General features: G+C 41.8%; 1 protein-coding gene and 1 non-coding gene across 4 annotated transcripts in view; one reads left to right on the top strand and one right to left on the bottom strand.

Annotated features, from left to right (window-relative positions):
- Positions 1-902: 902 nt before the first annotated feature.
- Positions 903-25187, bottom strand: part of AGMO (alkylglycerol monooxygenase) — a 342244-nt gene continuing 317959 nt past the window's right edge. For all 3 annotated transcript variants that reach the window (XM_029071245.2, XM_029071247.2, XM_029071246.2), the window contains one exon: positions 903-1082. In XM_029071245.2, coding sequence (XP_028927078.1) covers positions 1014-1082 — 69 coding nt within the window. In that variant the 3' untranslated portion in view covers positions 903-1013. The remainder of the gene's footprint in view (positions 1083-25187) is intronic.
- On the top strand, positions 22010-22147 carry LOC114813997. The gene has a single exon (XR_003761740.1). It is a non-coding gene; the product is annotated as a small nucleolar RNA SNORA7 (small nucleolar RNA).

Raw genomic sequence — 25187 nt, 5'->3', positions numbered from 1 at the left:
TTGAGTGACGTGGCCAAGATCACACAGCAGAACAGCAGCGGGGCTGAGGTTGGAGGTGGTTGTCTCCCAACTCCCAGACCTGTGCTCTTCCCCCAGGGTCATGCTACCTCTCAGTTTCCGCAAGCACTCATCTCCGGACATTCCTGCAATGTCAAATATGCTACTGAATGATCAGCTACTAAGATCCTTTTGTATTCAGACTTTTCTGGCAGCACCTACTGTCAGTCAGTCCATTGTACTCATTGAGCGCTTACTATGTGCAGAGCACTGTACCAAAGGCTTGGGAGAGTACAGTATAACAATGAACAGACACATTCCCTGCTGACAATAAGCTTACACATACGCATCCATCCAAGACATTTGGTCTTTAGAGAGAAACAGAAGAATGTGTTAAACGTTACAATTATAATTTAATTACTTATTTTACGCTTTCACCCCCATCGGCTTGCTTGCTACAAAGTCACTACACCATTACTTTTGAAAGGCTTTAAAAGACTGTTAAGATTCCATGGATGCAAAAGCCCTGCCATAAGAATATGGGAAAACAATTATAGCAAACTTTGATTTTCATGGAAAAAAAAATAATGTGAAAAACACATTCTGGCGGATAACCATTTTAGTGCGTCTTTCAAAACCCTTCATTAAAAACACTCTCAAATCGTTTGCTCAAAAAGGCGGCAGAGTTTCCCACAGAAGCACTTGATTTCACCACACCCTCAGCCCCTCAGCACTTACGGACGTACCCAAAATTTATTTTAATGTCTTTCTCACGTCTAGACTGCACATGTCTATTTCTCCCTCTTCACAGTAAACTCCATGTGGTCAGGAATCTTGTCTACCGATACTGTTTTATTGTACTTTCCCGAGCACTTAGTACTCTCTGCTCGGCACATAGTAAAAGCTCTAGCAATACCATTGATTTATTGATTGGTTGAGATACATTAGCATCCTGAATATCAACAGCTGATCACACCAAATTTTCTTGATCCAAGGGAATTGCCTCATAGGTGACTCTAAGAGCTCCGTCTGAACTCCAGAACAGTCCTCGCTCCCCAGAAAGACACACAGATAGAAAATACAATCTGAAAAGGAAACACATATGGAAAAAAAATTAGTTATGAACTGCATTCAGTATTTTAGTACTCATGTTTCACTGGCATGAAAATATTTTCTAAAAGGTAAACAGATTTAACCATTTGAGACAAATTAGGCAAATAATGATAATAGTTGTATTTGTTAGGCACTTATTATGTTCCAGGCACTGTACTAAGCACAGGAGTGAATACAAGCAAATCAAAATGGACACATCCCTGTCCCACGTGGGGTTCGCAGACTCAGTTCTGTTTACAGTTGACATAACTGAGGCACAGAGAAGTGAAGTGACTTGTCCAAGATCACATAGCAGACAATAATAATAATAATGTTGGTATTTGTTTAGTGCTTACTATGTGCAGAGCACTGTTCTAAGCACTGGGGTAGATACAGGGTAATCAGGTTGTCCCATGTGAGGCTCACAGTTAATCCCCATTTTACAGATGAGGGAACTGAGGCACAGAGAAGTGAAGTGACTTGCCCACAGTCACACAGCTAACAAGTGGCAGAAAGGAGATTAGAACCCATGACCTCTGACTCTCAGGCCCGTGCTCTGGTAGTTCTGGATCTGAATCTACTGGTTTCTACATTGATATTATTTAACCACCGTCATATCTGTGGGTGTTAGTGGGAATGAACAATAGGAGTGGAGAGGTATTGTGGCCTGGGGGGTGAGCATGGTTTGTGGGATCAGGAGACCTGGGTTTGAGTCCCAGCTAACGGTAAGCCTGTCAAAGGGCAGGGACTGTCTCTTTCCTTTACCGATTTGTACATTCCAAGGGTTTAGTACAGTGCTCTGCACATAGTAAGCGCTCAATAAATACTATTGAATGAATGAATGAATGAATGAATGAATGAATGAATGAATGAATGAGCATCACTTGCCTGCTGTAAGACCTTGGGCCAGTCAATCACTTCATCTCTTTGAACCTCAGTTTTGGCATCTGTAAGATACAGATAAAATACCTGCTTTCGCTCCCTCTTAGACTATAAGCCCTGTGTGGGATATCCCACAAGGGGATGGTGACTGTGTTTGATCTGAGGGTAGAGTGCTTACCCCAGCTCTTAGCACAGTGTTTGGAACATGGTAAGCCCTAAATAAATAGTATCAATATTATAGGTCCTGACTGAAATTATCAGGGTCATTTAGACTTTCAGCTTGTTTCACAATACTAGGAGAAGGATTTTTCATTTTAGTTAACAGACTGAGAAATCTCTGGAAAGGGAGGGAGAAAAAAGCCATTTTTTTAAAAAAAAAAGATTCCTCTTGAAACAGACATCATAACTCGCCTGATGTTCAAAGCCCTCTGCAGGCAAAATCAATCGATCAATGGTATTTATTGAGTGCTTATCATGTTTAGAGCATTGTACTGGGCACTTGGGAGAGTCTAATTTAAGAGAATTGGTAAATACGTCCCCGCGATCTTGGCTACCTCTCAGACCCTGAGCTGCTCTGCAAGAAAATCCCTGGGCCACAACCAATATTGCTTCAATGTGCTTCCTCCCCATGTGTGCTCTGCTGATTCTTCCAGGAATAATCATCTTCTTCCTGGGAAGGACTGGAAGAGGCAGCAGGCACGGCACAGGCTTGGGATTCAGAGGTGGTAAATTCTAATCCCGGTTCTGCCACTTGTCTGCTGTGTGACCTTTGGCAAGACACTTAACTTCTCTGGGCCTCTGTTCCTTCATCCATAAAATGGGGATTAAGACTGTAAACCCCACGTGGGGCAACCCGCTTACCTCATATTCATTCATTCAATCATATTTACTGAGCATTTACTATGTGAAGAACACTGTACTGAGCATTTGGAAAATACAATTCAGCAACAAAGAGAGACAGTCCCTACCCAACAACAGGATCACAGTACAGAAGGGGTACAGAAGTACAGTACAGTAGACAGGCATCAGTGACATCAAAATAAATAAAATTATAGATATATATATATATATATACATCATCAATAAAATAAATAGAATAATAAATATGTACATAAATACACAAGTACTGTAAGGTGGGGAGGGGGTAGAGCAGAAGGAGAGAGGCAGGGGGATGAGGAGGGGAGGAGGAGCAGAGAGAAAAGGGGGGTTCAGTCTGGGAAGGCCTCCTGGAGAAGGTGAGCTTTCAGTATGGCTTTGAAGGGGGGAAATGTGCTAGCTTGACAGATGTGAGGAGGGAGGGCATTCCAGGCCAGAAGTAAGACGTGAGCCAGGGGTCGACGGTTGGACAGGCGAGAATGAGGCCCGGTGAGAAGGTTAGAGGCAGAGGAGCAGAGTGTGCGGACTGGGCTGTAGGAGGCGAGAAGGGAGGTGAGGTAGGAGCAGGAAAGGGGATGGACAGCTTTGAAACTAATAGTGAGGAGTTTTTGCTTCATATGAAGGTTGATAGGAAACAACTGGAGATTTTTTGGGGGGAGGGGGGATCACATGCCCAGACCATTTCTCCAGAGCTTAGAACAGTGCTTGGCACATAGTAAGTGCTTAACAAATATCCAAATTATCTTTGTCGAGCTGTGCCTTCTCTGCCACTCTTGTCCCTCTTTGCCTTAGCCTCTTCCCAGTCCCCTCTTACAAACACAAGCTTCAAGGGTGTCCATCACCTTTCCCCCTCCTACTTCTCCTCCCTTCTCTCTTTCTACTGCCCACACCACACGTTCCGGTCCTCTGCTGCTCACCTCCTCACCAACCCCTGTTCACGCCTATCCCACCGTCGACCCCTGGCCCATGTCTTCCCGCTGTCCTGGAATGCCCTCCCTCCTCACCTCTGACAAACTAACTCTCTTCCCCTCTTCAAAGCCCTACTGAGAGCTCACTGCCTCCAAGAGGCCTTCCCAGACTGAGCTTCCCCTTTTCCCTCTGCTCCTTCTGCTGCCTCTCTACCCCCCCTTCACCTCCCCTCAGCTAAGCCCCTTTCTCCCCCTTTCCCTCTGCTCCTCCCCATCCCTTCCCCTCCCCTCAGCACTGTGCTCATCTGCTCCTCTGTATATATTTTTATTACCCTATTTATTCTGTTAATGAGATGTACATCCCCTTGATTCTATTTATCGTTATTGTTTTTGTCTGTCTGTCTCCCCCAATTAGACTGTAAGCCCGTCAGTGGGGCAGGGATTGTCTCTATCTGTTGCTGAATTGTACATTCCAACACTTAGTACAGTGCTCTGCACATAGTAAGCTCTCAATAAATACTATTGAATGAATGGATGAATGAACACATATCCCAACCTTTAGCAGCACTTGAGATCCAGAGTCCAACAATTTAGTTGTGAATGTGTGGCAGGGAAAGGATTGGGCAACAAAGCTATTCCTTTCATCTCATTTCCAGCAAATCAGAAAAGGAAATACGCAGAGACTGCACCCAGTCAGATATCTGTATCTGCCCTAATGCACAGTGGAATTATTGGCCCTTAGGGAGCCCTTATCATTATTATCATAAAATGTTATTGAGCCATTTCCGATTCATAGAGACACCATGGATGTACTTCCTCCAGAACGTCTTGTCCTCTGCCATAATTTGCAACCTTTCTAACAGTTTTTCTGTTGTCATTGTTATGGTCTCTATCCACCAAGCTGCCAGTCTGCCTCTTCCACGTTCTCCCTGGACTTTTCCCAGAATTGGTGTCTTCTCCAGAGAATCAGTCTACCTGATTAAGTGTCCAAAATATGCTATTCTCAGCCTAGTGATTTGGCCTTCCAAAGACCACTTTGGTTAATTTGCTCCCAAATCCATCTGTTTGATTTGGGGGCAGCCCATGGTATCCACAAAAGCCTTCTCCAACACCACATTTCAAAAGAATCGATGTTCTTTCTATCCTGTTTTTTCACCGTCCAGCTTTTGGATCCGTACACTGTCACTGGAAACACCATAGAGTTGACAATTTGTATTTATGATGGGGAACGCTTCCATAACTAAATTATTATTTAGACATTTTGATAGCCCACTCCCAGTCTGATGCATATATGTGTATATGTTTAACTGTATATTCTGCTGCTTCCAGTGCTGTGCACACAGTAAGCACTCAGTAAATATAATTAAATGAATTTGCAATTTAATGTCCATCTCCCTCATTAGATTGTAAGCTCCTCAAGGGTGCGGAACGTGTCCACCAACACTATTTTACTGTACTCTCCCAAATGCCTAGTTCTCTGCACCCATTAAGCACTCAATAAACATGATTGATTATTGAGTGATTGACTGATTGATTGATTGAAACTGCCTTGTAACAACGTTTTAGGAAACAGTGGCCCAGTGGGAAGAAAAATTATAGGAGACCAATTGGGATGCACGTTTCAGTGAACAACACTTCTGAACTGAAAGAGGTTCAGCACCTACTAAATTTACCCTTGCTTATTTAGCTTCATAATCTAGCAAATGAACGAATCCATATGTTAGCCCTGGCAAATTCCCCAACTCTACTCGTAAAATGCTCACCCTGAGAAGCAGCATAGCCTAGTAAATAGGGTATAGCACTGGGAGTCAGAACTTCGTTCTAATTCTGGCTCTGTCACCTGTCTGCTGTGTGGCCTTGGGCAAGTTACTTAACTTCTCTGTACCTCAGTTACCTCACCTGTGAAATGGAGCTTCAGATTGGGAGCCAAATGTGGGATAGGGACAGTGTCCAACCTGATGACTCTGCTGTATAGACCCCAGCGGCTAGTACAGTGCCTGCTGAAAACTCGTGAGCAGGGAATGTGTCAGTTTATTGTTATATTGTACTCTTCTAATCTCTTAGTACAATGCTAGGCACGCAGTAAGCTCTCAATAAATATGATTAATTGATTGGCACGCAGTGAGTGTTAATAGATATCATTAAGAAAAGTTTAATAATAATAATAATAGTGATATTTGTTAAGCAGATACTAGGTGCTTAACACACATCATTAAAAAAGTTTAATACTACTACTACGAGTAATAATAATAATAGTGGAATTTGTTAGGCACTTATTATGTACCACGACAGTACTGAGCATTGGACACAGTCCCTGTCCCACCTTGGGCTTACAGTCTTAATCCCCATTTCACAGATGAGATAACTGAGGCCCAGAGAAGTGAAGTGACTTGCCTAAGGTCACTCAGCAGACAAGTGGCAGAGCTGGGATTAGAACCCAGGTTCTTCTGATTCCCAGGCCTATGCTCTAGTACTTCATCTTTCAGAGTTAGAAGGAAAATGGCTTTGATTTTAGCTCAGAAACCTAGGTTTCCTTTTCCTTTCGGAGGCTGTGCCTGTAATTCCAGAATGATGGAGAAGATAAAGGGTTCTCCTAACATTCTTGTCTAGATATTTCTGGCTTTTTGGAGGGATCCCAGAGAACTGGTTGGATGGCAGAAAATAGCTGAATCTTTTGACTGCATCAATTTTGCTACAATCACTCCGGCAATCTGTGGCAATCACTTCTTTGACCAAATATGAAAACTGAAATAAAATATGTCATTTTCAGGAAGCCAATGTTTCCAGCCAGCCCTCCCAACAAAATAGTAGTTTTCTTCTCTCCTCCAATTTTCTCCTTGACCCTTTCCAATCTGGCTTCCATCCCTTTAACTCCACAGGAACCTTTCTCTCAAAGATCACTAATGATCTCTATTCCAGCCTAATCCTCCTCGACATCTCAGGTGACTTTGACACTCTTAACCACCCCCTTCTCCTGGGAACATGATCCAATATCAACTTCACTGAGACTATCCTCTCCTGGTTCTCGTCCTATCTCTCTGGCAGCTCATTCTCAGTCTCTTTCATGAGCTCCTCCTCTGCCTCTTGCCCCCTAACTGTGGGGGTCCCTCAAGGTTCAGTTCTGGGTCATTTTCTAGTATCCATCTACACTCACTCCCTTAGAGAACTCATTCACTCACACCAGTTCAACTACCACTTCCATGTGGATTCTTTGCAAATCTACATCTCCAGCCCTGATCGTTCCCTTTCTGTATTCTCACATTTCCTCCTACCTGCAAAACATCTCTACTTGAATGTCCTGCCATCACCTGAAAGCTAACATGTCCAAAATAGAACTTCTTATCTTCCCTCTCAAACCCTGTCCTCTCCATGATATTCCTATCACTGTATACAGCTTCCCAATTTGTCCTGTCTCACAAGCTTTGGTGTTATCCTTGACTGCTTGCTTTCTTTCAACCCTCATATTTAATCTATCACTAAATCCTGTCAGTTAAACCTTCAAAACATCACTAAAATCCACCTTTTCCTCTCCTACCAAACTGTTACTAAGTTAATCCAAGTATTTATCCTGTCCCACCTTGATTACTCTATCAGCCTTCTTGCTGACCTCCCAACCTCCTGTCACTCCCCATTCCAGTCCATATTTCACTCTGCTGACTGGATCATTTTTCTACAAAAACATGCAGTCCATGTTTCCCCACTCCTCAAGACCCTCCAGTGGTTGCCCATCCACCTCCATATCAACAGAAACTCCTCACCATTGGCTTTTAAATCACTTTGCCCACTCCTACCTCACCTTGCTGCTCTCCTGCTACAATCCAAACCACACACTTCTCTCCTCTGGTGGTAACATACTCAGTGTACCTCAATCTCATCTATCTCACCACTGACCTCTTCAAAGTATCCTGCTTTTGGCCCGGAATGCCCTCCCTCTTCATATTTGACAGATAATTACTCTCCCAACATTTAAAGTCTTTTTGAAGGCACATCTCCAAGAGGACTTCCCTGACTAAGCACTTATTTCCTTTTCTCCCACTCCCTTCTGCATCTCCCTTATTTAGTCCCATTATTCACTCCCCACCCACAGCCTCATAGAACATTTGTACATCTTTGTCATTTGTTTATTTATATCAATTTCTGTCTCCTCTCTAGACTGTAAGCTCATTGTGGGCAGGGAGTGTGCCTGTTATAATGTTACTGTATAGTTTCCCAAACAGTACAGTGCTCTGTACACAGTAAGTGCTCAATAAATACAACTGATTGATTGAATTTAAATGTTAATAACCATTTTATTGTCTCCCTGGAGGTCATTCATCTATTCATTCAAAATATACTAAACTATAAAATTTTAAACACCACTCATTTTTCTGGTATGCATTCCTTCCCAGGATATATTTTCAGAATCAACGTGCCCATCCTAAGTATAATCAAATTTCCCCTAACCCAGAGTCTTTTTTTCTCTATGGATTACCAACAAGTAATCAATAGTATTCACTGAGGTACTAACTGTGTGCAGAGCACAGTACTACGGGGTTTGAAATTAGGACCAAATTTAAATACCTCACAGTTTCCTTACATTTACGGGATAGTGTAGCGTGGGATGGATGCATAAAATTCTCTTCTTTTTCTGGCAGCCCTCTTGACCTCTGGGCTGGAGATTTGCTGTTCTTGGGAGAATATTTTCCCGGTCTACCCTGGGACACCCTCCACAATCCAGATGGACATTAATTTTAGTGGTCTAGGGCTTCCCGATCATACCACAGCTTTTATGGAAGGACAAGGATTTTTTTTTTTCATTCTTAGATCATTTCGATGGAAGCCCCAGAGTGTGTCTGAAAAAGCATCTGAGTCATAGCTTCTAAATCATCCCTCTTCTCAAGCCTTACTTTACCACTTAAAGCAAAATTCATGTGAGGATTTCTGTTTTCACAGCACTTGAGGGTATAAAAGAAGGGAGAAAAAAAGATTGTTTAAAGAGATGTTTAAGTTATATACAGCCGATCTCTAAAAGTGTTTTAGGCTGTCCAGTAAAGAAACGGACTTTATAGGAGGCGGTGAAGCGGAGGGGATGTTGAAAATGTCTAAGTAATTGCTCATAGCCAAGACTAACTATTGTTTGGCCTCTACCACCCTGAAGTAGTTTATTTCATTTCTTAAATACTGGTGCGGGGAAGAGCCACCAAAATTCAACATTTCTTCTTTCATGCCAGTTAGCAGTTACACTCTAATTATACAGAGGTATGACATCACAGCAAGATGGCAATTAAGAATTATTAGGTATTAATCACTGGGGTAGATACAAGGTAATCTGGGTGGACTCAGTTCCTGTCCTACACTGGACTTACAGTTGATAATTTAAGTGGAAAGAGAACTAGCTTGCGAATCAGAGAACCTGGGTTCTAAACTTGGCTCCACCACTTGTTTGCTCTATGATCTTGGACAAGTGAGTTAACTTCTCAGTAGCTCAGTCCCCTCATCTGCAAAATGAGGATCCAATACCTATTCTCCCTCCTACTTAGAATGTGAGCCCCATGTGGAACCTGATTATTTTGTATTTACCTCAGCAGTTAGTACAATGTTTGGCACAAAGTAAATGCTTAACAATTACCACAATCATTATTATTACCAATAGGAGGAGGAGGGAGGATTTAAATTCCATTTTACAGATGAGGAAACTGAGGCACAGAGAAGTTCAGTGACTTGCCTAAGGTCACAAGAGTTGGTGAGTGGTTCAGGTGGGACTAGAGCCCAGGTCTCCCAACTCCCAAATCCATGTTCTTTCCACTAGGCCAATCAATCAATCAGAGACATTTATTGAGGGAAGTCTCACTCTGTGCAGAGCACTGTAATAAGCGCTTGGTAGAGCTCTTCCAGCAGAGTTGGTAGAAATGTTCCTTGTCTACCAAACGCTTACAGTCTAGAGGGAGCTATGCTGTTTCCCATCCCTTCTAGGCCCTTAGTTCAGAGGGTTCATGTTGTGGGTAGGAAATGGGTCTTTCAACTCTGTTATATTATCATATTGTACTCAACCAACCACTCTCAACCAACCACTTAGTACAGTGCCCTGCACAAAGTAAGCATTCAGTAAATACAGTTGACTGACTGATTGGTTGGTTCAAAGAAGTTATTGGAGAGGAGAAAATCATCATATCACCAACCAAATGAGAGCAAAATAGCTTTTCCAGCTTTGCCCTGGAGAATGAAGACAGGAAGTTAAGTGACTTGCCCAAATTCACACAGCAGATCATTGGAGGAGGAGGGATTAGAACCCAGTTATTTTGTCTCACATTCCCATACTCAAGAACAGAGGTGTGCAATTTGCTTTTTCTGGACTGCTAAAAAAAATTAAAATCTGGAGGAGTGCGGAAGACCCCAGACAAAGTAGTCTCAGACAGTGGGCCACAGGGTGGGAGAAGGAAGGGAGTTTTAAGCTATGTAACCACAGCTTCTTCCATCCACTGTGGCTACTATCTGGTTATGAGCCGGCCGCAGATGCAGTTTGCCACCGGACTCTGTGGGAGTCACTGTGGGGGTAAACTGGATACACCTCTGGAGTGGAACACTCCTTCTGTCAATCGCTCATATTTGTTGAGTACTTACTGTGAGCAGAGCGCTATACAAAGCACTTGGGAGAGTACAATAGAATGGAGTTTATAGACCCATTCCCTGCTCTCAGTGGAGCTTTCCTGACAGCTAATCCTGGGGAGACTGAACAGCCCAAATCAGAACTCTCACAACACGTGTCTACTGGAAATACAAACCTACCTAAAGCTTCAGGAAAATACATGGAGACAGTTGGTTTGAATCAGCTACTGGGCATTCAAGACCATCTGGTGCCAAGAGCATAAACCACAATTAGCATAACACAAAAATAGATACACTCATTTATAAAAGATTGTGGCTTTTACCTCCCTGACTTTGGGTCTCAGGAAAGTGTTTATCCTTTTTAGCAAAATATGAAAATCATTTTTGCATTTTCCCTCTATCACTCATACCCACTTACGCACTCATGCACACTCTCACTGCATCAGCCTCCTTGTTGACCTCCCTGTCACCTATCTTTCCCAACTTCATTCATACTTCACTCTGCTGTCCAGATAACCTTTCTAAAAAAAATTCAGTCACTATTTATCAAGAATCTCCAGTGGTTGTCCATCACCCTCTGCAGAAACTCCTTAGCATCACCTTTAAGGACTCAATCATCTTGCCCTGTCCTACCTTATTTCACTGATTTCCTATTACAATTCATTCCTCTAAGACCAAGCTCCACACCGTGTTTTAATTTCATCTATCTCACCTCCAGCATCTCACCCACATCCTGCCTCTGGACTGGAACTCTCTGCCCCTCCATAGTAGCCAGACCACCACTCTCCCCACCTTCAAAGCCTTACTGAAATCACATTTCTTCCAAGAGGCTTCCTCAACTAAGCTCTTATTTCCCCTACTCCTTCTCCCCACTGCATTATCTTTGAACTTGGATTTGTGCCCTTTAAGCACATGATATTCACCCCATCCTCAACACCATAGAGTTTATAAACATATCCATAATTTATTTTAATTTCAGTCTTCCCCTCTAGACTGTTGACAAGACCATGTCTACCAATTCTATTGTACTGTACCCTCCCAAGCACTTAGCATATTGCTCTGCACAGAGTAAGTGCTCAATAAATACCTCTGATTGGTTGATATCAGTCAATACTAATTTCAAGTATTAAATGGCAGAACCTTTGATGGGCGTTTATAAATAGAGCCTCATCTGTAAAATGGGGATTGAGACTGTGAGCCCCATGTGGGACAACCTTTCATTCTGATCACCTTGTATCGCCCCAGCGCTTAGAACAGTGCTCTGCACATATTAGGTGCTTAACAAATACCAACATTATTATTAAATAGAGGAAAGAAAGTTAATAGCTTATAAAATGACTTTAGCTTTCCCTCCCAGCAGCTTTATTACCATCCTTTTAATATAAAGGATAATTCTCTGTTCAATTTCTCATTTTCCCGGCTATTTTCTGTACAGCAACATGCAGAAGGATAAAGTTGTATATGTTCAATTCATTCTTAAAATATGTTTTTCCCAGATCGATTTCCATTTGGAATTTGGCAACAGGAAGTAAAACAACTTCTCACTGTTTCCATCATCCGTGCGAGTGGCAAAAAAAAAAAAGAAAAATTTGGGTAGAAAACCATTGTTTATGAAATTTGTGATTTTCATCAGGATATTTGCCAAAGATTAAACTTTTTCATCCCATTTTTTTCTGATTTCCATATATTTTCCTCAAAAAAAAAAAAAAAATAGGTTTTCAAATAAGAAGTGAAGGGAAATCAAGGCTTCAGCCTTCTGGGGATTACAGTTAGGTGATAAGATTGAATTGCAACTCGACTTGCCAAATGCTTAAAAGATCAGATGCCCCAAAGGGGAAGAAGAAGTGCGTCAGAGGAGAGTTTTGGCCACTGGGTATTGAAACGATACCTCCGGAAATACGGCAATCTCGAGAGAGGTTGTTTTCACTCATTTCACCCGGAATACTCCCATGGGATAGATCCTCCACAACTTTTGCCATTACTATAAATGTGGAGGAAAAGGAAAACAGGGGTAGAAGAAAGTTGAGAATCTGTGGGTTTATTTGGATATCTGAAAGCTAGAATCAAAGCACAGCCCAAATGGAACAAGAAGACATCAAAAAGCATCACCCAGTTTGCCCTCTGGGCCTTGTTAGGAATTGAAAAGAGGGATGGGCGAACACTTCAGCAAAAGTTAAAACAGAACTAACCTGGACCTTTGCTCCAAAGACCTTTGATTGAACCAGTCCTGGATTGTGAAATGTTTCAGTGGAAAGCGAGGGAGAGAGAGCTGGAAGGAGAGAGAACAGGCAGCCGCTCTTTCCTGTTTCTCTGCATCAAGGTACCAGCTATACTAAGGATGGATTTTAATTCAGTTTTCCTGCTAATTCAAATGCAGCTCTCAACTCCAAAATAGTTTTCTTCACATTCCTGGTCCATTTTTGAGATCAAAGAAATTTGGCAAACTCAGTGATAGGCTGGTAAGGTCCTGTTGACCAGAATCCCTTAACTCTACTGGGAGACATAGCTCCAACTGCGCAAAATAAAGCTTGCCATTTAAATTCCAGATCCTGAGCTGTCTGCCATTAAGAACTGTCTCTGAGTTGAATCGCCTTTCACATTGTTTATTTCACTCTAATTTAATGAAACAAGAAGTCATCTGTTGAGTTTCCTTTCATTTTTGCTGCAGGTCTTTAAGGATCTTCTGCCTAAATTATGTGTTTTTCATTAAGGAATTTCAGCCTCTGTAAGATAACCTTACCTCACCACGACATTGACAGTCTACTTTCAGCTTTCCTCAAGCAGGAAAAGTATTCCTCTGATCTGGCTTTGCAGTCAATGAAGCCCTTAGTCCTTCCCTGAGGGATATCAACTTTCCGCATTCAGCATTTGAAAACCTCACGTCGGGAAAGTATGTGAATTATTTCTGCAGGTTCTGTTTAATATTCCTAGCCTGTCTGTGTGTGTTCAAAGTTGCCTTCCTCTATTTTACTATCTAGAATAAATTCCTCAATTTTACTATCTAGTAGCGACAGACCTAGTAATTCAATTTTCTTTCCAGAATAATAATAATTGAGGTATTTGTTAAACACTTACTATATGTCAAACACTATAGTAAGTGCTGGGATAGGTACAAAATAATCAGGTTCCCCATTGGGCTCACAGTCTGAGTTGGGGCGGGGGGAACAGGTATTGAATCCCCATTTTGCAGATGCAGTAACTGAGGCACAGAGAAGCAACCTGTCCAAGGTCTCCCAACAGACAAGTGGTGGACCCGGGATCAGAATCCAGGCCCTCTGACTTGAGGCCAGTGCTCTTTCCACTAGGCCACGCTGCTTCCCTCCGGAACTTTCATTCCTCAATTCATTATCTGAGCCTTCCGTCCGGACCCTCCATCTCGAGAAGACTTCGGCCTTGGAAGGGCTCCTCGGTATTGTTTTCACTTTTGTGTCAAAGGGACGCTTGGCACGACCGCACAATTGGGAAACTGTCCATGGTGTGCTAATGGAAGGTCAGAAGCCCACATGTGGGCCTGCAGTTTGGGGAATTGCTCTCAGTGTTCTGCCAGCCGCCAGGCCGCCGGAATGGTTCCTCTCATAAGTTTTCAGCCATAAACTGCATCCTATTTGGTCAGCGATGCCAAAACCCGGCCCAAGGGTATGCAGAGACTTGGCTGAAGGGAAAGAATGAGGGCTTCCCATGGAAGCCACAGCTGTTTTCCTGTGAGAGAGAGAGCACAGATGCCTGCGCTTTTTTCCCCGACTTTCCGTTTTTGACTACCTGTTCTGGCGGCGGTTCCGACGAAGGGGGAGGCAAACGGCAGGCACCCAGCTGTTTCAAATAAGCCTTGGCAACCCCAATTCTGATTGCATAAACACGACAAACATCCAAAAAGCTTTTTTTTTTTCCCTTTTCTTTTTTCTGACTTTCACACTATTAAAAAAGGCATGAGTCCACACTGGCACTCCGCTTCTCCACTTCTCCTCTTCTTGCGGAGTAATGAAATGATAAGACTAAAGTCCTTAATTATGAAAGCAGAGATTAATCTTGGGAAAATAATACCCTCTTCTGCTGGCAAAGATCAACAGGCAGAGTAGGGCTGGGCGGAGTGGATACATCTTCTCCAAGTTTCAGGGATGAGAATCATTTTCTTTGTGGAACTCCAAAGACGAAACGTGCGTTTCATTTGTCCCTTCTTTCTTTGCTTGTTTGTTTCTACACCGTCCAGGCCAACGCAATCAGCTTACATGTTATTCAGAAGCACCCCAACTGGGCACGGTCTTCTTTGCTTTCAAATAGCTTTCAGCGATGTATTTTCATCTCAGAATATTGGAAAAATGCAAAGGAACCGCTTTGCCGATTAATGGAGGCTCAACCAAGACCCTACTGTTTAGATTCCAATCTGCCTTGCAAACAGGAGGAGGTGGATCTGTTGAAAACATCTGATTTACTATTTCATCTGTCAGTTTGTAAACTGAGAGAGGTTTTCCTGGCCGAAAATCCGTCTGTTGTACGAGGCCAATATTGGAAAAGGGCAGGGTTTGAATCACCCACTCCACTCCCTAATGTGGTTTTATTAAAAACTCGCGTAGCTGGCATGGCCGCATACCAGCCCGTCATGGAGTGTTTAGTCTGAGCTTTAATGAGTAATGTGTCCGGAAAGGCTTTTTGTTCCTTTGTGAATCAAAAGGAAGCCCTTCCGCAGTTTCAGTGTAGAATCAACCTTTTGCCTGCTTTTATTTTTTCCCGTGAAGAAGGGGATTACCACCGATGCCACATACCTTCCCAAACTCTCATATTCTTTTCTGCCTGGCTTTCAGATGCCAATGCCTGTCGTCTAGATTCTGGTTTCATTTTACCTAATGTTCTTAAGGAGGGTAGGGAATAGGAAGGGGGTGGAGGGGAGGGAAGGAAAGGGGAGAGGTGTCCCTTGAGCAGCAGTAGGGAGTTGGGAAATTTGGAGGGAGTTGGGAAATTTGGGAAAATGATCCCTGCAAATTTCTCTTTCTCTGTCCTTCCAGATGTAGCAAGGGGAAAATACATAGCCCACTTAGAGATACATTTGGAGACAATGTGAAATGTAAAGGGAAGGGCAGATTTTGAGGGATTTTAAAAACTGTGTTTGTTCTTTCAAACATCATTAGCCTCCTGGTGAGGTTCTGTGGACTGGGTATTAACAGTGGCATATCCTAGTTGAGAGTGTGGTTGAGTCTCCGTACAGAGGCTCGATATCTGCCATCCATATGTTGCCTGGCCTTCAGAAGGCCCTTATTTCCTACACATTGTGGGAATGTGGTGGGGTGATCCATTTTAAAAATCAACCCCTCCCTGCCACCAATCCCTGACTTCTAGTAAGAGCTTGAAACTACAGGGGTTTGGGGAAATGAAAACGAAGCAGATCACCTGCAGAGACTCTGTGCTGCTCCTTCCACCAGCTGAGAAGCGGAATGAGTTTGCAGTTTGAGGTCTTGAAATGAAGTCTCAGCCTCTTCCTTTGCCTTATATCCAAGATGCGGTGTTGTGGGTAGCACATGGAAAATCAACAGGGTGCCTGGGAGCTCGTTTTCTAAGCCTTTCAAACTCTCCCCATCTCTCAGATTCTCTGTGTTTATATTCATATACATTCCCTCAAGTGCTTAATACAGTGCTCTGCACATAGTACCACTCAATAAATACCAATGCCTGCTTCATTGATTGATTCTCAGACTCTTCACTGTTGTCATTTCTTTTTTCATCCTTATAGCTACTTGTCTCCCATGAAGAATAAAAACCACGTGAGGGTGAATAGCAAATCTAAATCAACCTTATATTGTGACACATGAGGAATAAGGATTTTGTCCAATCTGATTATCTCACATTTTGTAGTTATCCCTATGCTTAACATGGTGCCTGGCACTTTGTATATGTTTAATAAATATCATTATTATCACTAACCAATATTAATTAATAAGTATTGAGTCCCTATTCTGAAGAGAGGGGTATACTAAGTTCTTAGAAGAGTAAAATAGAGGTGAAGGAAATTATTCCTGCCCTTGAGAATTTTACAATTCAACAGGTGACACAAACACAAAATTAAGTACAGATGGGATTAAAATGAGAATGGAAGTTGGATAAGTGAATAAATAAGTGCCTAAATAGTGAAAGTAAATCAATTCATACACAAATGCCTTAGGATATTTTGAACATTTGTAAATGCTGAGGTCTGGGAAGAAAAGCTGTCTAGGAAAGCCTCTTGGAAGGGTTGGGAATTTTATACACTTGAGTACATAACCCTTAAGCACTTGGTTACTCACCCCCCCCTCCACTTCCCCACAGACATGAGGTACATATCCTTATTCTCTGTTGCTTATTCACAATTTATTGTGTTTTCTGTCTCCCCTGCTATACTGGAAGTACCTTCAGGGCAGGGATCATATCTATCAACTCTACTGTACTCTCCCATTGGAGATTTTGGATGATTGGAAAGACAAGCGATGAAGAAGGTTTTAGAACACTTTCTGCTTCTTTCAGATATCCTCCAAGTGCCTAATACAGGGCTCTACACAGTGTAAGTGCTTAATTCATATCGTTCAAAATGAGGGAAAATCCTAATCCAAAAGGCTCAGGTAATGCTGATGACGCTTGCATTATGTCTCCCAGAAAATCTGCACAAGCAGAGAGCTGGGCCAAGATATTGGAGTTTTTTGGTTTTCTCTACATCCTCCAAATGAAAATCCTAAATGAAAGCAGTGGGACAATACACTAGTAATAATAAGAAAGCAAAAGTCTTCATACTTCGATGTCATCAGCTCTAGTCTTCTAGGTATTCCCAACCAGCCCTTGAATAATCATTACACCAATTACAAGAGTGCAGAATTCCATTTAGGAAGGATTTCAGGTTTGGAAATACAATACACCCAATTGACATTATCATTTTGGGAAGGACTGAAACACTCAAAGGAGTACATGAGAACTTAAACACTGTAGTGAAAATTGTTGGCAGGTTTAATAGGCACCCAATTCTCCTAGAACTTGGGTGGTGCATTATGGCGGAATTGAGTCAAGGCCACAAATGCTTTCAAGTGTAAATCACATTTGGCTCTTTAAAAACCAAGTGAATCTAATTTAGCTAGTGTGACGTTCCGTTCCTAAGCCAACAATTCATTCGTTCATCCATTCAGTCGCATTTAGTAAGTGCTTACTGTGTGCAGAACACTGTACCAAGTGCTTGGGAAAGTACAGCACAGCAATAAAGAGTGACAATCCTTGCCCACAGTGAGCTCAGGGTCTAGAGGGACAAACTTCATAAAAACCATTAGTCAGTCAGTTAATCATAATTAGTGAGCACTAACTGTGTGCAGACCATTGAATATAGTGCTTGTAAGAGAACTATCCAACAATAAACAGATATAACCTTGTATCTATTCCAGGCTTTTATATAGTTAGCAATTAGTAAATACCATAATTGGACTGCTTATCACTGGTTAGTCCAAGGAGATTTATAGAGTAGCTGTTGGAAGAGCATAAGTAGAGTGCCTGAACCAGAAATCAGGCTTGGACCCAAAGTACCATTCAGATCATGGGAATATTATGTCTACATCCTGTCTTTGTCCGGGAACGCCCTCCTTCCTCATGTCAAGAACAGTGCTTGGCACATAGTAAGCACTTAACACATACCATAATAAATAATTATTATATACTATGGACAATTGCTCTCCCCACCTTCAAACCCTTATTGAAGGCACATCTCCTCCAAAAGGCCTTCCCTGACTAAGCCCCCATGTCCTTTTCTCCCATTCCCTTCTGTGTCACCCTGATTTGTTTGCTTTATTCACCCCCACTCCCTCAGGCCCACAGTACCTATGTACATATAATATATATTAATGTCTGTCTCTCCCTCTAGATGGTAAGCTTGCTGTGGCCAGGGAATGTATCTGTAATATTATTAGATTGTACTCTCAATAATTTAATATAGTTCTCTGTACACAGCAAGCACTCAATAAATATGCTTGATTAATTGATACTAATGGCTATCTCCTGACTGCAAGCCCATTATGGTATGGGCAGGGAATGTGTCTACTAATTCTGTTATACTGTACTCTCCCAAACTCTCAGAACAGAGCTCTGCACGTAGTAAGTGCTCAATTAATACCTTTGACACTAATAGCTTACATTGGAAAAGTTAAGGGAAATAAAGATTTCTGAAGTAAAAATAAACACTGGTTTATTTAACTTAATTTGATATGATTTATCTGCACCATGGGTTGCAGATATGAAACCAGATGAGCTTTTTAAGTGTTTTGGATTAAAAAAAATAATTGAAGGAAAACACTTCACTTTTAGCTTCTCCTTTTAGTTCCTTTACTCCTCCTTGTCCTTCTTAATTCTCCCCCTGCCCTCCCTTCATTCTCTGCATTAGCTGACAAGGAAAATGTGTGGGAGTTCTGTAATATGAAAATTTTCTGGAAAAGTCATGAACAATGATTGCTGAATTAAAGAGAATAATGGAGTTTTAGAGCAAACATTATAAACCTGTGGGGGGAGGGGCTTTTGCAGTGAAGATGCATTTATCATTATTTTGTCAAAAACTCAATTTCATAGTTTCTTGATGGAAGTCATGAAGAACTTTGAAGTCTTATGACCAGAAGAAATGGTAATGAGTATTGGGCATGAAAACAAACTATAGCCTCACTAGTTTTTGGCTAACAGATTGTTAAAAAAAAAAAAAAAAAGCCCATATTACCTGACTGGAAACCTTTCATCTGAGAACAACAATATCATGAGAGTCTGTGTAGAATTTTGAATAGGTAATTGAATAAATCTAATTTTAATACTATATAATAGTATAGAAGGTGTATGTAAGGAAGCCCAAATTTGTAGGCTTACAATCCATATAGTTCTTTAGATTCTAAATCCTCTTCTAGTTGGTAAACTCCTTGTGGACAGTGTGTGTCTGCCGACTCTACTGTCTTTTCCCAAGTGCTTAGTATATTATTCTGCACACAGTAAGTGCTCGCTAAATATTGATTGATTGTTCTATAACAGTCCAACCCAGTTCAAACTGGGTGACTACCATGTTTTGTTCATCAATATGTTTTTAAGAGATAAAGGATACATTGCATTTTTGTAATAAGATTAATAATGCTTTGTTTTTTATACAGGACTTTTATTTTTCCATATTTCCTTGGAATCAGTTAGGCCATTTTAGCCTCACAATAGTCCTTCAAAGTAGGGAGAGGCAAATCTAATTGTTATTTCCATTTTTCCCAAGAACAAAATGAGATCCAAAGGAAACAAGTGAGTTGCCCAAGGTCGTGGAACAAACGGAGGTCCTCACAGGAACTAAAAGCTAAGTCTCCTAATTTCTAGTCCTGCACTGTTTCTACTAAACCACATAGCTCTAGATGGCGTGTTAGTTCTAGATGACATGTTTCCCAATTAAGAATAATTCACCTCTGACATTACACAGATAATTTAGGAGGAATTCCAAGAGATTCCCTGGTTCATCCACTTAATTTCAGGCCTCTTAAGCCTAGCAGGAGAGATGTTTGCTCTTAAGCTTCTCCGAGAATGCTGTCTCCACACCCTCTCTTGAGGTTGCAACTGTTGAGTCACCTTGCTGTCCAAGAAGTTTTGCTGTGTCCAACAAAATTGTTCATTCTTTAATTGGAGCCAATTCCCTTTTGCTTGATCCTCAATTTGCACACTGCTCAGCATCCAACCTATTAATTTTTTTTGGTCCAGTGGACAGAGCATGGCTCTGGAAATCAAAAGACCTGAGTTCTCCTCTCAGCTCTGCCTGCAGTGGGCTAATGTGGCCTAAGACTATATGTGAACTTTGCAATGTGCTACCCCTTGCCCTCCTAGTCATCCACTGCATTCCATGTTCCCAGAAGGCATGAATGCCTGGTTGGCACAAGAGAGTGGGAATGTCTCTGTGCAAGTCACGAGCACTATAATAAATTCTTCTGCAGAGATTTTTCAGTTCTGAAATCTCAGGCTCTTCTATCAGTTCAGAAGAGAGACTCTGGCCATACTTAAAGAATTTTAAGTCACTTCTCATCCCGGTCTTCTTGAGGCTAAACAATCCCATTTCCTTTAATCTTTTCTCATTGTCTTGTACTTTCTCAATCCTTGAACATTCTTGTCACTTTTCTCGGTTCCTTTCCGAATTACCTTAAAATCTCTAGAATTCCAATAAAGGTGAGATTTACAGTGGAAGAATTATTTTCTAAGCCTTGCGGATCAAATCTGTGTTGCTATCTTTAAAACTATGTTGATATTTCAATCGAGGCACTGCCCTGCTGATTCACAGTCAACTCCCAGTCCACTATGACCTCCAGATCTTTATCTGCTGTTTTGGGAAATAGTGAGTCTTTACTTATTCTATGGTTCTGTTTAATTTTGTCTCTACTTAATTTCACTTTGTCTCTAATGGACCGTATTTTCAATTTGTCTAAGCTACTTTGGTTGCACCTGGAGAGTTTCCAGTACTCTACCAGTTTCAACAATGGGAAGGTCAAACAGAGGCCTATACATTCCATTCCTAGCTTGGGCAGTGGCTAGCGAGTGGAAGTCCATCTGCTACAAAATCACCCGTGCTGGGCAGCAGTGGCATGGGAGAGAGTTGAGGGCAGAGACTCAAGTTTAATGCATGGAAGGAAGCAATGGTAAACCACTTCCAGATTTTGACCAAGAAAATTCTACGGATACACTACCAGAATAATTGCAGAAGGAGGCGGGGCATTTTAGGAGAGGTGTGTCTATGGAGTCAGAGACAACTCAACAGCATAGTACAAGACAAGACTTTCGATTCTATTCTTATATTTCAAAATGATTATATTCTCTCCCAATTGTAAACTCAATACAATCGAATAATTTATTAATTGATAGCTGCCAATCCTGGCATCAGACATTTGAGTTCCATAAGGTGGAACAAAATCTTCTGCCTCTTCCCATTTCAAACGATGTCATTATGTTACATCTCATGCAAGTGCAACGTGATACCCCCAAACCCGCAGCACTTATGTGCATATCTTTAAATTATATATTATGAATTATGTATTTAATGACATCAATCACTGCCTCCCCCTCTAGACTGTAAGCTCGTTTTGTACAGGAAATATGCCCACTAATTCTGTTGTATTGCACTCTACAAAGTGCTTAGTACAGTGCTTTGCACATAGTAAACACTCAGTAAGTACCATTGATTGATGTCATGATGCCATTTGCAAGATTCTGTAGAAGTTTGTTCCAAGATTTTTTCTTTTTTTTTTTTTGCAGCCTCACATTCACCCTCTAATCTTTTGCCCCAGGCAGGTCAACCCCAATACCCAAACTGTCACCCGACTATCCGATCACTTCTCTCCATCTTTGTGAGGGGCCACAAAAACACCATCTTTCAAGGGGACCACATGTCTTCCATCTTTGTGAGGGACCCCATCATCCCCTCCAGGGCACAGGTCCTTGTATTAATCCCATTTACCATCAGCAAGTGGACCTGATCTCTATCTGACATTACACCTGAAAATTGGGGTATTTTTCTCTAGAGTCCTTCATTTGTATTAGCAATAAATTATTGATCGAAACCACTTCCAGGCCTGATTCCTGTGGAACAGTTCTTACAATGTGCCCCTAGTTTGAGGAATCAACAGTTGACATGACTATTTTTATTAAAGGTTTTGGACTTTCTCAGATACTAATATCCGGCACCCTTCTCAGGATTGCTCCTGGAGAGTTTCCAGTACTCTATCAGTCTCGACTATGGGAGGGAGAGTCAAGCAGAGGCCTGTCCATTCCATTCCTAGCTTGGCCAATGGCTAGCAAATGGAAGGCCATCTGCTGCAAGTCAAATCTCCCCTGTGCTGGGCAGCAGCAACATGGGAGAGAGTCAAGCCTGGAGGCTCGAGTTTACTGTGCAGAAGGAGGCAATGGTAAACCACTTCCAGAGTTTGACCAAGAAAACTCTATGGATACACTCCCAGAATGATAGCCGATGGAGTCGGGGTGTCCTGGGAGAGATGTGCCCATGGAGTTGCAATTTGTCAGAGTTGACTGCATAAAATATTACGAAATATTGGGCATCCTAGAAATAACCTGCAATTTCCCAGAAGGAATGGGTTCATCTGCTTCTCCTAAAATCTCCACATTGATTAATCTTCCCCAACCCTAGTCTACCGGTCCAAGAGGGGTCATCGGGATTCCTTCAGACTGACCTGTTGTTAGAGAGGAATAGAAATAAGGGGATCATTTCAGTCAGTGGCAGCTTTTTTTATTCTACAGTCTCCAAAATGGCCCTTTTCCTTCTGACCCGGACATTTTCCTGATGGGATGTCTAACCATTCTGCTTACTGACTGTGCCCACCCTATTCAGTAAGTGTATAAGACTGTAATGACATGCACATATCTAAAGGCAATCCCCCAATCAAACTTATTTAGAATTGGTCTAGATAATGTTCTTCAATAGTGTGGTTAAAGATCACTCTATTAAACTAATTCCTACTTAGAATCATAATTTATCACCCGGAAATAAGTTTATAGCATCTGTTGGTGGCTCTATTGATAGCAACAAGGCAACTGAGATTTGAAATAGTTCAGCAACAGCCCAAGCAGCAGCTCCAGAACTGTATGGAAATTAATCCCACAACATGGAACATGTTAACTTGAGGGTTTCAGGAATTTGGAACCTTAAGTGCATAGGATGTGGGTTTAATTGAAACACACTATTAGGAACATCAGGTCCTCTCAGGAGATTTTTTGAAGGTGCATGCAAATATATAATTGAGCACTGACATATTACATCATGGCGATACATTTTAAACAACCCGTATCTACTCTGGAAGATTTATTCCTGTGAAACACCATTGGTTTCCAAAGAATCCTGCCTGGGCTTTAAAAGCAAGGAAGCTGAACAAATGAACAGTGTGAGGAAGTAAGCCAGTCAGCCCTCAGAGGGGCCTTGGAGGGAAAGACTCACACACACAAAAGACTTTTCTGGAAAAAATGTATCTCCGTTTTCAACATAAATCAGGGTCAACACATAATACCCTTCGTTTTTAGGTGGGTTTTTTTGGGTTTGTTTTATTTTTTTTTTTTTTGGTGCCTTCAAAAGCTGGGAAACAATCTTAGAGAAACTGGCGCCTTCAGGAAGTTTCCAGGCCAAAAGGCAATCAGAAAGAGGAATTTCAGGGCTTTGCGATCACCCCTTCTCTCTTTTCAAGGCCATGAAGAGTTTACCTCTCTTCCTGGAGAAATGTGTAATGGGACATCAAAACTTGTATTTTCTGGGCTGGTGCTACTTTTTGTGTAGGCTTTTTAGGTTTATTGCCAAGGGAAGCAATTAGAGCTGAAGTAGGATTCCAGAAGACTGTAAGAAGCCCCAGGTAAGTTTTGCAGTACAGTGAACTGACAAGTCAGATTTTTAGGCTGAGGAATGGTGTGGCGAGCAGTTACTGAACAGACCCAGACATTAAGGGGTATAAAAAACCTGTGCCACTTTGTGGCTGGATTACAGTTGCTCTGCCACTGACCTGCTGTGTGACCTTGGACAAGTCACATGATATAGCAGCCTCATGGAAAGAGCACAGGCCTGGAAGTCAGAAGATCTGGGTTCTAATCCTGTCTGTGCCAACTGGTTGCTGTCTGACTTGGGGCAAGTTACTTAACTTTCTGTGCCTCAGTTTCCTAAACTGTAAAATGGAGATTCCATTTGGTTATTCTCCCTCCTACTTAGATTGTGAGTCCCATGTGGGACAGGGACTGTGTCCAACCCGACGAGCTTGTATCTACCCCAGTTTTAGAACAGTGCTTGACACATAGTAAGCACTTAACAAATATAACACTGATACTACTACTAATAATAATGATAAGAATCCAGCTGGACTTCAGTTTTGCAGTCTTTAAAATGGGGAGAAAGTACACTGTGAACCCGAGGGGACTGTATCCGATCTGATAACTTTGTGTTAGCCTTGGGAGCATGTTAAGAGCTCAATAAATGTCATAATGACTTGTCATTGGTAATAATAATTAATACTATCAGCTGTTGTATTATTTATTACTGTTACTCTCCCCCATAGCCCTCCCAAACTACTCTACTTTTGCTCCAAAGTGTGTGGCCACTAGGGGAAAGGAAGTGTTTGAGGACAGGTGTGAACACCCCCTGGGGAGGGATGGGAAGACAGCTGTAAGAACTCCTGGACGTGGGGAAAACATGAACCAGAAATGCCCCTTTCTGCATGATCTCTCCTGAATGGTATTTAACGAGCACTTACAGTATGCAGAGCACTGTATTAAGACCTTGAAAAAATACATCCAAGGAGGTAGACACAGTCCTGCTCATAAGGAGCTTCCAATCTACTGGGGGAGGCAGACATTAAAATAGATTAAGGGAATGTGTCTGTTTATTGTTATATTGCATTCTCCCAAGTGCTTAATATACTGTGAGCTCTCAATAAATTCAATTGAATTGATAAATGCATTAAGGATAGGGAAATAGAATAACAGGAGAAAACAGAATATTTTTTTCTGTGCTGAATTGTAACTAAAAAGACTGATTTCTGAACTTCCCAGACTAAGCTCCTTTTTCCTCAGCTCCCCCTCCTTTCTGTGTCACCTCTGTTTGCTCCCTTTGCTCTTCTCTCTCTCTCTCCCCCGTCACACACATCACATATGTATGTATGTATATAACTATAATTCTACTTATTTATATTGATGCCTGTTTACTTGTTTTGATGTGTCTCCTCCTCTCTGGACTGTAACCACGTTGTAGGCAGGAATTGTCTCTGTTGCTGAATTGTACTTTCCAAGTGCTTAGTATAGAGCTCTGCACATAGTAAATGCTCCATAAATATGTTTGAATGAATGAAGTCTTGGGGCCTAGAGGGAAGAGGA

This window comes from Ornithorhynchus anatinus, chromosome 8 (assembly GCF_004115215.2).
Source record: "Ornithorhynchus anatinus isolate Pmale09 chromosome 8, mOrnAna1.pri.v4, whole genome shotgun sequence".
NCBI classification, from domain to species: domain Eukaryota; kingdom Metazoa; phylum Chordata; class Mammalia; order Monotremata; family Ornithorhynchidae; genus Ornithorhynchus; species Ornithorhynchus anatinus.
This window is presented reverse-complemented; position numbering and strand designations above follow the sequence as displayed.